This window comes from Agelaius phoeniceus, chromosome 14 (assembly GCF_051311805.1).
Source record: "Agelaius phoeniceus isolate bAgePho1 chromosome 14, bAgePho1.hap1, whole genome shotgun sequence".
NCBI classification, from domain to species: Eukaryota; Metazoa; Chordata; class Aves; order Passeriformes; family Icteridae; genus Agelaius; species Agelaius phoeniceus.
The window spans coordinates 9,596,320-9,610,065 of record NC_135278.1 but is presented as its reverse complement, the minus strand read 5'-3'; the positions used below and the strand labels follow the sequence as shown (position 1 = coordinate 9,610,065).

The following is a 13,746-nucleotide window of genomic DNA, read 5'->3' as shown; positions in this document are numbered from 1 at the left end:
CGTGTCTGTGGGTCTGTGCCAAAGCATGACACAGACTGACACACAAGCACACACACACATTCTGTGTCTTTTGCTTTAGGAAAACAATCCACAGGATTTCCTACTTTAAAGCTAATCTGCAATCAGAGTTCATAATATTTTGTTTTAAGACCCTTATCTGAGGAGATATTGAACACCCACAACTGACTTCCTTGAGAGTTGCTAAGTCCTGCCTTAAAAGATGCTTTTTCCCAGGGGTTTAAAATACTGATTTAAAGAGCTGGTTTGACCTGAAAAAGTGGTGGTTAATAGTTTCATTGCTCTCACCTCCTCTAATTCCTGTTTTGGCAGATGTGCCAATTGAACACAAGCACCTCAATTGACTAAGGCACAAGACTTTCACAGACTTTACTTATACATGTCAGGGTGATTAGTTTACAGATCTGAGTTAAAACACAGGCTGGAGAGATGCTTGTGCTCTCTGTACTCACAAAAGGAGGCATTTGGTGTGAGAGAGATAAAGAAATTTGAACTGGTTATCTGGGCCCTCCTTTATCTGGCTCTTGCTGTACACTGACACTGTGATCCCAAGGGGCCTCTTTTGTAAATCAAACAGGGAAAAGGCAATCCCAACAGGAGAGCTCAATGAATAATTAAAAACAAAGAAACAAATGCAATTAGGGATGAATACAAAACTAATTAAATAAACAGTTTCATGGGTTGCTAAGGCAAGTGGCCATTCTACAGCCATTGCCAAGTGCTTGCTTTTACTCCAGGAAGGTCACAAAACTGCCTCTTCATCCAGCTTTGGCTTTCATGGCACAGACAAGGGCTCACTAATCATAAAAGTATTTCCTTCTAGAACTCCTTGGACAGTTCATGAAAAGCTATATACATCTCCCAGCTTCAGCTCCAGCCTTTGCCAGAGGTGTCCTTGAATCCTGCCTTATAGGAAAAAATAAACTTCCCAAGTAGGGCTAAGGATTTGAGGGCTTCTCCTACAGCATGACATGAAAGTCTAGCAATAAACACATGTAGCTGCTGTATTTACTAGGTTAAAGGGATTAGTCAGGCCAGCTGCAACAACATGATTTACTTGCCACCAGCACTCTCCAAGGGAGCTCTGTGGAATACCACTTCCCTTAAGGTCAGCAGTGGGATTCCCCTCTGAAAAAGGGCCTTGCCCATGGCCATGACTAAAGTACACCTGCCCACACTAACACACCTGCATACTACAAAGAATCTCTCTTCGTATTTGGATGTGCAGAGATAGCAATATATTTTTACTTCTTCCATCTTTCTCACACACACATGTTCTCTCCTTTGCTCTACCTTCCACACATCCATATAAAGTGCCTTTATTGGTATACACTTCACAAAAAAATCTAAGCTGCTCCCTATCCTGAAATGTAATGACAAAAGTAAAAATATTTACTCAAGCAGTGGTGGTTGCTATTTTCACCCTACAATGGAAGCATTTATCTCAGTGGTTATAATGTAAGCAGTATGAACAAGTTTCCCTTTTCCCTTTTTCTGCCCTGCAGTTGTGGCACAGTGCTGAGCCACAGTGCTGAGCACTTTGCTACTTATGACCAGCAAAATCTGCCTCTTTCCCATTCACCCACCTGCAGAATGTTGCAAAGCAGAGTAGATCTGCATATGCTGGAGGCTTTGAATCCTCTCATCTGTCTCCCTGCTCTCTCCTTGGAATGCCTGTCCCTGCCAACTACCTGGCAATCTGTCTCTGCCTCCCCTCATTGTTGGGAATCCCCTTTCTCCAGAGCCTCATCTGAAAAAACACCCTGAGAACAGCATGTTCCCACAGTGTGTTCAATTAAATTAAGTATTATGGGAACAGCTTGTTCTCTTCAGACCTAGACAGTTGGCTGGTGGTAAAAGGAAAAAAAAAAAATAGCAGCAAGGGAGTAGAGCAGGAGAGAAAACAGGCAAGGATGAGCAGAGGGGGACTAAAGGACAAGGGCCAGGAAGGAACTGGAATCAAACAAGCTCATTTACAAGGCCAACTGTGCATTTTCAGCAAATCTATCACAACTTTTCTGGTTTTGATATGAAGTAAGAAAACACAGCTCAATTGTTGGAGCTCCTGGCCATCTGAGAAAGCAGGGAAGATGAGAAAGAGTATGAGCATAGTCTGAAGGCACAATGACACACAGGATGGAAAAACACCATCAAGAAAATAAAAATAATTCTAATATCGGAAGGAAAAAGCAGGATGATCCAAAGAGTGTAGAAAGAGTAAGGAAGTTTGGGGCAACTTCTAAAGCTGATCCATTTAAAGGTCCCCGAGATACCTCTGCAAAAATCACTGGAGAGACCAAGCAAACAAAAGCTGGCAAAAATACTCTAGCCACATAATTTTTTACAAACTGTCTCTAGAATGCAAAGTTCTAAAGAATGAAGGAAACAAAATGCTCCTGATGGTCAGGGAAAGTGGTTACCTACCTGTGACCTGATCTAAACCAGGACTAGAACCTAGAAGAGAATTAAGGGTAATCTGGAGGGCCTCAGCTCTCATCACTGTTTTCATTCATGTCACAGCAAAAGATGACTGAGGGAGACCTGGTAACAGCTATCACATACAAGAAGGCTACTACAAAGCAAAAGTGAACAATCTGCTCTTTGTGTCCCTGATCAGTAACATGAGAACTAAGAGCTTTAAACTGCAGAAAGAAAGACTGAAGTTAGCAAAGCTTTTCTAATAGAGAATTTAGTCTCCATCATCACAAGGTTTTAAGAACTGGTTAGGATATGCATGCTAAAAATGGCCTGAAGCACAGCTGACCATGCCTGTTTGACTCCCTGAGGTCCCTTCAACTCTGCAAGTCTGTGATTTTATGATTCAGGGTTTTTAGGCAGTACTGAGGGAACATGGTGCTGAAAGAAAAGCTAATCATGCAAATGATCCCCGTGTAACTCAGGCTCACTTTCTGATATGTATCAGCTTCCTGGTTTCTTACAAACCAGCATGGAATCACCAGGTGGATTAACAAACACCTAGATAGAGGCAAGGTACACTATGCATGTGCTAGGACAATCTAATCATGTTCAGGTGCTTTTCATTGTGATTATCATTCTGGTGATTTATATTTACATATGCAAACTTACCGGGATCCCATTGATGCCCTGGAATCCTGGAACTCCCATTGGACCCTGAAGAAAAAGAATACACATTATATTTCACTTTATTGGTCTGTATATTTCAGTCATCTGTGATGTATTTTTCATTCCAACAGTCTCAGTCTTGGACTTCTGCTTTCAAAACCAAGGGAAGCAAACTGTCTTAGACAGATTCCCTCTGACCACAGGTGTCAGTGAACACAGGAACTGAGCATCTGAGCTTGACTGGATGCCAAATGAGTGCTTCAGGAATGTTTTAATCAGGCAATTTAAAGTAAAAATATAATCTCCTACTGCACATCTGGGGAAAACAAGATGCCAGGAAAATAAACAATCTGCTATAAATTTAACCCTTGTCTTTCCAAGAGTTTCAACAAAACTTACATATTTTCTGTCTATAGTTGGATAGGACTCCTAGAGCTATGCAGACCACTGCATTAACTTCAGACTGCCCAAGCTGCAAGTAATTGCCATACCTTGTTGCTCTCCTCTGAATAGCAGCAAAACAGACTGTGCAAGAAGAATTCCCTAAATTGTTCTTCCTTTGGAAAGGTAAAATACATTTCTCCCACAAGGGATGAAGAGAGAGAATCTTATGGCATGTTGGTATTGCATATATATAGCTTCAGGGGATAGAAACAGTTCTGGAGTAAATGGATTTTTTTCAGTGCAAAGAAATTGTTTCCAATCTTGCACATTGCATTGTTCATTGACACCTATACCTTATGGGCTACTTTATTTATTATGACGTCGTTTATTGTATTCTTTTTGTTAGAAATAACTTTGCACCTGCAAAACTGAACTGCAGAATTTGTTTAGTACCTATTCTTTTTGCTTTTCTAGACACCAGCTCAGGGTCTTCTACACAGGAACCAGCTCCATGTCTCCCTGAACAGAGTGTGGATAATAGCCATCTACCCCTGGGCATGTGAAGTGACAGACTACTTGCAACAGCAAAACTCATTTGGCTGTAGCTCACCTATCAGATGGCTACACTGTTCAGTAGCTTTAGCATGTGTATTCTCATTCAAAAATAAGTGCAGACAATTCTCTAAAGATACTGTTGAAATGCCATTGTATTTTTATCCCTGGACATATAGCCCAAGATTATCTTTATTCACTCAAAAATATACACAAGACCATAGAACTATTGCAGGGACAGAAGAGTCACTGCTGAGCCTACCTTGTCACCTTTCTGTCCAGCTGGTCCAGGAGGGCCCACTGCTCCTCTCTCACCTTTGGCTCCAGGCAAACCTTCTGGGCCAGCAAATCCAGGTGCTCCTATCGGTCCTTGAAGCCCAATTGGTCCCGGTCGACCCTAATAGACATTAAAAACAAGTCAATGCATCGTATCCCCAAACTCCTTTGTAATTACTCTTTCCAACTCGACTTTTAATGCAATTTGATACCTCTCTGGGTAGTTAGGACATCCTAAAGTTTTCCCTGTCCATTTTCAGATAAAGACTGCCCAAAACTGCACACAGGACTTGAGATGGGGCCTCACCAACACAGAGTAGAGAAGGACAACCACCTCCCTAAACTGGTGATGATGTGCTGAATCGTTAAGGTTGGAAGAACGTCCAAGATCAAGTCCAGCCTTTGACTGAATACCACCATGCACACTAAACCATATTGCCAAGTGCCACATTTGTTCATTTAACAATTCCAGGCACGGTGACTCCACTACATTCCACTTCTTAACCACTCTTTGCAGTGAAGAATCTTTTCCTACTACCCATCTTGAGTCTCCCCTGGCACTTGAGGCTATTTCCAATCCCCACCTCGCCACAAGAACAAGCCCAGCTCCACCTCCAGGCGCTTCCCCTCACACCTGTGCTGCAGACCCTTCAGTTGAATCTGGAGCACAGGTGTGATGGGAAGGAAAGGCCTTGCTGCCGTTCCCCGGACTCGCCGCAGCGCTCAGAGTGCGGGGTCGCTGTCAGGAATCCCCTTGCCCGGAGGAGCCCAAGCGCAGGAGGGAGAGGAGCGCGCCGCGGGTGCAGAGCCGGGCGCTGCCGGCAGAGGGCGCGGCCCCCGCGGGTTGGCGCTGCCCGGTTCGTAGGTGCCCACAGCGCCCGGCCCGGCCCGGCCCGGCGTTACCGCGCTCGCAGCGCCCGGCTCGGCCCGGCCCGGCGTTACCGGGCTCACAGCGCCCGGCCCAGCCCGGCCCGGCGTTACCGGGCTCACAGCCCCCGGCCCGGCGTTACCGCGCTCGCAGCGCCCGGCTCGGCCCGGCCCGGCGTTACCGGGCTCACAGCCCCCAGCCCGGCGTTACCGGGCTCACAGCGCCCGGCTCGGCCCGGCCCGGCGTTACTGCGCCCTGGTAGGAGCCGGCGTTACCGCATCCTCAGCGCCCTGCGGGGCCGTGCCCAGAGAACAGCAGAGACACCACGCTAAGCTCCCACAATACCAGCAGAAAATGCGGTTTATTGCTATGCTTTTCACCGACAAGACAATCAGTGGATCACACAAAGTTGCCCGCGTAAAGGATCAAGACTTACTGTTAAATAAAATAGAGGAGGAAGTTAAAAAATCCCCACATCTTAATAATTCCACCACATAATCCCCCCTCCTTTTAATTCTCATGTCCATGGAAGTGTTCCCCTGTTCCCCAACTCCGTGAAACAGCAGAAGGAATGCAGCTCCCTGCTGCAAGTGTTTTAGTAGTCTCAGCTGGAGACATACAAAGCCCTGACTCATGGCTTGGCAGGTAAAAAGACTTTTACTGTTAATTTAAAAATGCATTGTTACATGTTTAAAATCAAGCAAAGTGAAACAAAGTGTACATGATTTTAAAAATTCTTTTTCCAAGATAATTTTTAGTACCTTTTTAGGCTAAAATATTTTTTCCCATATTCCATGTGTCTTTCTTCACTGTTGTAGTTTTCTTTTAACTGCAACAATTCTCCCATATCGCTCTTTCTGGTGTGATTGTTTCATCCTGGCCTTTTAACGGAGGTCAAGTGCATGTTTGATATTTCATACCTTTTCTGTCTAGACACTGTCCATAGTGTGCACTTCCAGAGGCACAGACTCACATCTGAAAAGGCTTTTATGTTGATTATTTTTAGCTTTCTTCACTCTGAGCAAATTATCAATGGAATCTTTTATATTGGAAACTATATAATCAGAACATTAATCCCCACATCTTCAGCTGTCCTTGGCAACCATACACAACAAGAAACGTTAAAAATCACGTGCTTTGCTGTCACTTAAAAAAGTTAAAGCTGAGACTGAATTTCCCATAATCACAAGCAATTCAGAGGCTTTCAGGGAACAATTCAATTACAAAGCATGGATTGTGGACTGTTTACCTCAAGGCATCACAGCGGTGCTGAGGCATAACCTGAAAATGGGCACAGTTACAGTCTTACTTACCTCTCACAAAAGAAATGGCATCCGAGGGCCCAGGTTTGTAGAGAAAACAGACTGTGAATTCCTCATTTGTTTGAATTGCTAATACTTCTGTATTCCATTAGCTTGATTGCCTGGTTAATGACAGTGTTTCACAATGACTGGAACTGATGGGAATTTTAGGAGGCTTTTGTTTTGCTCTGGTGCAGGTGGCTCTGAGAAATATACTTAGACTGGAGAGTAAAGACAAGCAACTACACCTTCTGCTTGTGTTTGGATGAGCAGCTCTCTGACAGAAGAATTAAATATGTTCTCTGTGATTGCAGGGCCCACAGCCCCATTCAGGGCTCTCTCCTCCATTAGTGCCCTACGAGAAAGATTTTAACAGCACTTGAAGATTTTGTCCAGTCCCTTGGAGTGTCACTAAAGCATAAGGACACAGTAAAGTGCTTCTAATCTCTCTGATAATATGATTAGGCCATGATAATTAGGCTCTCAAGAATTCCCACTGTTTCTTTTGAAGTCTGTGTGGATGGAAATCATGTTTTCTATGCTGAAACAAAGGACTTGCCTTCACTGCTAAAAAAGCAGTATTTTTCGTCACTCAGCAGCACTCCCATGAACTGTTCCAAGATTAGAGCATTATAAAGAGCAGGCACAGTGGCATGCAGGAGCAATTCGAGGATAACAGCACAATGAAGACTCAGGTTTTACCACAAGGCAAACTTACAGAGCTCAATGCCAGGTGGAACTGCTGTCTGACCTCAGTGTGCTTACCCAGTCTTTACTCTGCTTTAGCACCAGGATTGCTCTTACTTATCCAAAGGATAAAAAGGATGAAACAACTCCTAGCAGTGACAACAAGCTGAAATATAAAATGTGGAGTACATCAAACACTACAACGAATCAACAGAGGTCCCTATTTTTAATCTTTAATGTTCAACATATATTACATAGTAACTGGCAGAAAAGCCATTAGCAATCAGTGCAAGTGTTTTGGTTTCCCAATGTATAATTGTTTTAAAAATAGGAAAATTATAGAATGCTAATAACACCAAGCAATAACAAAGCCAATGACATTACTGTGACTTGTGAATGTTCTCTCAAATGCCCACTAGAATTTCATATGTGAAATCTATGACCTGCATTCTCAAACATATTTGTGCACCAGGCTTTTACAATGCAGCAGCACTAAATGAGATGCCTGTCTGTAATGAATATGATGCTGGTAAAAATAGTGGGTTTTTTTTATATACCTGGGCATTTTCATAGATAATTCTGGATTCTTACCAAGTTTGTGTCACAAGTTCAGCATGAATCATGTGCATCTCTGTTCTGCACATATCCATTGCAAACCGTTACAAATACACAGCTGGCTCAGACATTCAGCTTTCCATTCTCAATGTGTGGTAAGCAAGAGCAAAGAATGCCTGGAAAAGGAACCTCCCATTGCTTCTGAGTCACCACAGTGCAGCAGGCAGTAAAACCAAACAGCCTGAAAGTGTAATTTGATGGCAGTGTCTTTCAAGATGGAAAAGGTTCTGCAACATGTACCTTTTTCCTTACACCCTTTTAAATCCACCTGTGTCCCAGGGTGTCATGAGGAAAGGCTTGAACAATGGGTAATGATGGGGCCTCTGCTGCTGCCCAACCCAACACATCACAGTTTCTCTGTTGTCCCTCCCCCTTTTGCCAACTCTAAAACCCCACGTAGATTTTCGCCCACTGAAGCAGAGCTGCTACACATAGCACTGCAAATTCCTAAGATTCTTTTATTTCCCATTGCCTCTGTGAGCTTGGAGAATAAAGCATGAATCTATTTGATTTGTCACTGTGTAAAGGAACACACATGGAAGTGCTATGGAACCACTGGATAGGCCCCTTATTTCTGGGACAAAAAAAAACAAGTACATACTTACTTGGGGAACAATTCAACTGGCCTAAGTCACTGTCAAATGCCAACTCAGTGATTCATCACCATCAAAAACACTGGAACCCACTAAGATAAATCTAGCAGCTCTGGTAACTGAGCAGAAAATACTACTGATCAGGAAGGGCAGAACTGATTCCTACTTTTGTTAGCAAATTTGTAGACTGCCATATTTCAAGCAGCAAAAGCACTATTCATTTTCTAAGCAAAATTAAGGTTCTGTGTATGAAAAGAGTAATTGAATTTAAATATGCTCATGTCTTCTGAAACTAACATGTGGCTCCTTCTCTATGAGAATTCAGAGACCAAATTTTTTAAAAGGTTCTCATTCACATTCTCTATTCCTTCACCATTATTTGCCCCATAAAACATGTTTTATTGACACAAAAGATTGTTAGTGAAACATTTACTTCATGAGCAAATGCTTTGTAGCTTGAAGCATCTTATACTTGTTTGATGACATAAAGGTGAACCAACCATTAACTCATTACATTCTGGCCCTAAAAATGCATGTTCTCATACACTGCATACTCTAAGGCTGAAACTTTTAAGGAAGATCTGTGTACCCAATTCCTGGGTACAGCCTGTCCAAGGGACTGGTCCCTCAGGATGCTCTTTCACACACACAGATTGCATTTCCCATTTAAACCAGGGACATTCTCCCTGATGAGAGCCACCAGGTCACAAAAGCTGACCCAGGGATGTCCCTGAACTCAGATGAGGGCTCTGTCAGTGACTTACCAGTGCAAGGCAACCATGTCCACTGTGAGCAGCACAGTCTTGGGCCAACTTTCAGCTTCCCACCTCCACTTCCTCCCCTCTCCTCTCTGCTCAGCTCTGTCTCCACAGCAAGATTCCCACAGCAGTGGTTCTCTCTTGCTAGATAGACAGGGAGTAGCACAACAGAGTCCTGCTCTCAGCTGGGGCCCCACAGTTCTACTGTAATAATAATAATTACTGATGAAAACCCCTTCACCATTTTCCTAAATTACAGGTCAGGTATCCAGTGCCCTGCTTACATTCCAGAGTAAGTAATTATTCTCTCTACTGAAAAACGCTTTGTACTTTTAAAGAAAATTATTCTTCTAAAAATGTCGGGGAAGTCCTAAGTTAAAAATGGCTCCTTTATTTCTGTCAGATAATTCATTGCTCCTCTACACAGCTTTTTACCTACACAGCATGAGAAGAGTACAAAAAACTGTGTGTGCACACAGAAATAATGGACCAGAAAAAAAATCCTGTGCAACAATCCTGCTTCATTCAGCATCCTCCCAAAAATGCCATTGTTTGGGTTTTTTTTCTGTTTTGTTCTCTGTTTAAGGAAGAATATTAGGGTGAATTTCTTTTTCATTTAATTTCAACAAAAGAGACAATTTTTTAATGCACCATATGAAATTCTTTAGTATCACAATGCCTTTCAGAAGTTTTCTGTTTATGCAAAGCAGCCTTTGGCATGCTCATACTGCCAACTATCAAGGCTGCTCTGGTCATCTCAGGACTAATTTTTAATTTAGTAATGGGCAACTGCAGGCTGGGTCTTATAACAATTTTAAATTTTAATTCATATGATAAAATCAATTTTCAAAATAGACTTGTGTTATTTCCACTAAGCCTGACTAGACATGACTGCAAGTAGAAAGTCTGGGTGATAAAAAATGTGTGTGTGGTGTGTGTGCATGTATATGTATGTATGTGTGCATATTTATATATATGGGTTTACACCCTATTTTATAACTGCTTAAAAAATTACTGGAATTTGATTCCACAAATCATTTGATGAATCCCATACTTCAGTAACAAAGTTGCAAAGGATGGTTTACCACATTATAAATACAGAACTATAGATGAAATCTAGACAATTTTTAAGAATATCTGTATTTTTTAATTGGATATTTAAATCCATGAAAAGCTTGTTCCTTAGAATGTTTGATTTCCAGTTAAAAGCTTTCATGAAACATCCTGATCCAATCAATTCCACATATTTGCTATTTCTATTTAAAACACACAAAGCGACCACATACTGTCATCTTTTTCCCCACTATGGACAATGCCAGGAGTGACTCAATATGAACTGAGAGTAATTATTCCATTTTATACTTCACAACTTTCTGAAGCAACTATGGAAAATGTATGAAAGTGAAAAAGCATGACTTCAACTTTGGTTGCTTTTTTGCTTTGATGTTGTGAAATGTCCAAGTTAGATAAGAAATAAGCTCCTGTGGAAAGGTTCCAGGCCCCAGAGAGGACAGATAACATGAAAGCCTGTGAGAGCCCTTGTGGGCTGTAACATCTGTGTGAGAGCAGCACCACTGAGGCCACAGCCCTCCTGTGCTGAGCTCCAGACAGGAGGGGAGCCACAGGAAACACCCACAATGATGGGCACTGCAGCAACAGAAAGATTGGAGTTATGGGGATTTTAAAAATAAAGAACAAGCAGCAGGATTTACAAAGCAGAGTGATAACTTACATTGTATTCAGTTAAACAAATAACCAATGAAAATTATGAGTTATAGCTTATTTTTAAGGAGCTGTATTATGTATTTGAATTACATTTACTTGCCTTTTTCATGAACAGTCAAAATTATACCATCTTTTGAGCAAAAGAAAAGATTTGCAGAGACTAGATCCCGATGAATTGCATTGCAGAGTGTCACCAGAGCAGAGGTGATCACCCCTGAAACCCCAGCTTACCCACTGTTTGTTTAAGCCAATTGGCCGTGAGCCCCAGGTGATATTTGGACATCTGAGATTCAATTTTTGCTATTTGCCACAGCAAAAGCTCTTTTTGCTACCTTGACTGATATCTTTAGGGCCTTTTTGTGCTTTCAATTGGCAGAGCAGTACAAGCTTCATATACATTCATTGTCAATGAAGGCAATTCGTGCAGACAGCACATGAGACTGACAACAGGCACTCCTCTGAAATCATGCACATGTTTAAGCCTGAATTAGAGGCAGCTGAGGAAATGAGACATGAAGGAGGAGGTAACATAAGCAGGAACTGCTGCTGCACCTCATGGAGCTCTGGCACTACATTACACTCATCAACATTCAAAAAATAGGGCTTATATTGAAATATTCAATTATGAAAACTTAACAAAAATGCTGAAGCAAGTGAGGTCTAACTGACTTCAATTTTTCATTCCTGACTTCAAGGAACAAAAGAGCATAGTACAGCCAAAGGTTTGAATGGTTTATGAGATTTTATGGTCTTTTGCAACCTCAGTTCATATTCTCTCCCTCAAGCCTTCAGTGCTTAATCTCTGAAAAATGTTTTAGAAAGCCTTTACAGTTTCCCAACCTGTTCACATAGGACAGCAGCTGTCATAACATTTTCCTGCCCTTAATTGAAGGAAGAGAATTTGAGTATTGTGTACATCTCTTGACAGCGGAATAAGTCCTGAGCTGAATTTTAATACAAAAGAATTAGTTATTTCAGAAGAAAACACAGGGTTTCCCTAGAACTTCTTTCCATTCTCCTGGTGGCTGTACAGGAAAGCAGACAGGGTAGCACATGCAAAGTGTTCTCCTCCCCAAGATGCACACAGGTCATCTCTGCTGAGAGCATGGCAGTGGAAAGGACCAAGTGGCAGCTCCTTGGCACTCAGTCCCCTCAAGAGGGATGGTAGAATGACAAGTGAGGGTCACAGCCTCTCTGTCCCCTGGCTCTCATGGCCATGAGTACATAAATGTGTGTATTTATCATCTCTCCCACACATTTGGTAAGATCAAGCAAGTTACTGTCCACAAACAAGTTAAGTTTTACTTAACTCACTACAGAGGAAGACACAGCATTAATCACAGATATTAGACAAGTCTCCTGGGGAAAACAGATGTTAACTCATAGTAACTTAGTGGGCAGCCACATCAGTACTGCTGCCCACAAACCCACAGCTTCTGCCCCTCCTTAAGATACCCCTACAACACACAATGTTCAGGGATCTGCTGTGGGCTCACAAGGAAAGAAGAACACACAGTGTTGTGTTATTTTCCCTTCCATTTATCCCTAGCACCCCAAAGAACAAACCAAAAGAAATCTCAGTGTGTTTCTAAAGAACTGTTTAAGTGAGCAGTGACAATGAACTTGCTCCCCCTGCCTCTGGCTGGCATTTCCAAGCTGCCTTCCCCATGGACTGGAGTGACAGAAGATTCATTGTTGCAAAAAAATGTTGTCAGTAGAAAATTAGCTGTATTAAGTAGTGTACTGAGCAAGTGAAATCCTGCCAGTGTCAGGCCTGTTAAGACTATTAAAAGGACATTGTATCTAGAGAGGCAGGGAGGGTTCAGCCACATGCTGAAGCCGAGCTGACTCCAAACCTCCGCAGGGTCTGCTGTGTCCAGATCTGTTAATTTGCTTTGGGCTCCTCTCCAGTTCTTTCCTTTACAACAAACCCTTTTAAAAAAAAATGTCTAATTCTCCTTTGCAGGCAGGGGCTATGAAAAGTTAGTGTTTCTTCAGAGGCTGAACAGGGATGTGGACAAAGAGTAGATCCAGCAGGAAGTGAGTGCCTGTACCATGTTCTCCAAGCACAGCTATTCCTTAGCAGAAAGGATGGTTTGAGATTCCCTGGGGCACTGAGGGGCAGAGCTGCTCACTGCCACACATCCCACACAGGCACTGCCCATGGGAATCCTGGCTGCATCTGGAGAAAATGAGAGCTGCACTCTGCATGGAGGGAGGGAGGGAGGAATTCCCTATTTTTCACTTCTTACAGAAGTTTCCTGGGTTGCTGTCAACCATCTCATGAACAACTTATTTTGGTTTAAAGGCTGAAAAATTAACGACTAAGAGAACAATCTATATTTAACACTTGTCTTTGAATCTTCATATGAGGTGCTCAATCTTTGCTTTCTACTCTTTGTCTATTTGCAGATATTCTAGTCAGCAATGTGGCTGTTCATATCAATGACATTTGTCTTACTGCATTTTGCAATACATTAAATATCAAGATGAATTTTTTGCAGAGATTACTTAATATTAACTAAAATAATACAGATTTCTTTTCATATTTGGAATAAAACATAGCTGTGGTTTTTCAGTTGGTAATGATATCATCATTAAATAAAACTTTTCAATTATTGTTATTGTGTTCTCTGTTTCTGCAGAATGCAAAGTGTATCATTAGAAGATGAACAATAGTAATTTGGATCCCAAGTGTAACGTTGCTATTCTAAAAGCAGATTTAAATGTCTGCATCCATTTATGCTTCTAGGAGTTTCTCTCTATTTGTCTCAAATTCCTGAGAGAGAAAGCGTGTAAAATGCTGAGATAACTGAATCTAAAACCTGAACCTTTCCTCTATTTTAGCTAGCAATCCCAGTCACAGCCTAACCTATTCTGGACAA

At 42.0% G+C, this 13,746-nt stretch overlaps 1 protein-coding gene across 3 annotated transcripts in view; it reads right to left on the bottom strand.

The window, feature by feature from the left end:
* Window positions 1-13,746, bottom strand: part of COL4A6 (collagen type IV alpha 6 chain) — a 108,307-nt gene that overhangs the window by 36,428 nt on the left and 58,133 nt on the right. For 2 of the 3 annotated variants that reach the window (XM_077185815.1, XM_077185817.1), the window contains 2 exons: window positions 4,301-4,435; window positions 3,106-3,150 (listed from right to left, as the gene is read on the bottom strand). In XM_077185815.1, the coding sequence (XP_077041930.1) occupies window positions 3,106-3,150; window positions 4,301-4,435 (180 nt within the window). Of the gene's footprint in view, window positions 1-1,604; window positions 1,673-3,105; window positions 3,151-4,300; window positions 4,436-13,746 lie in introns of those variants that run through there. The other variant, XM_077185816.1, reaches the window with a different exon arrangement.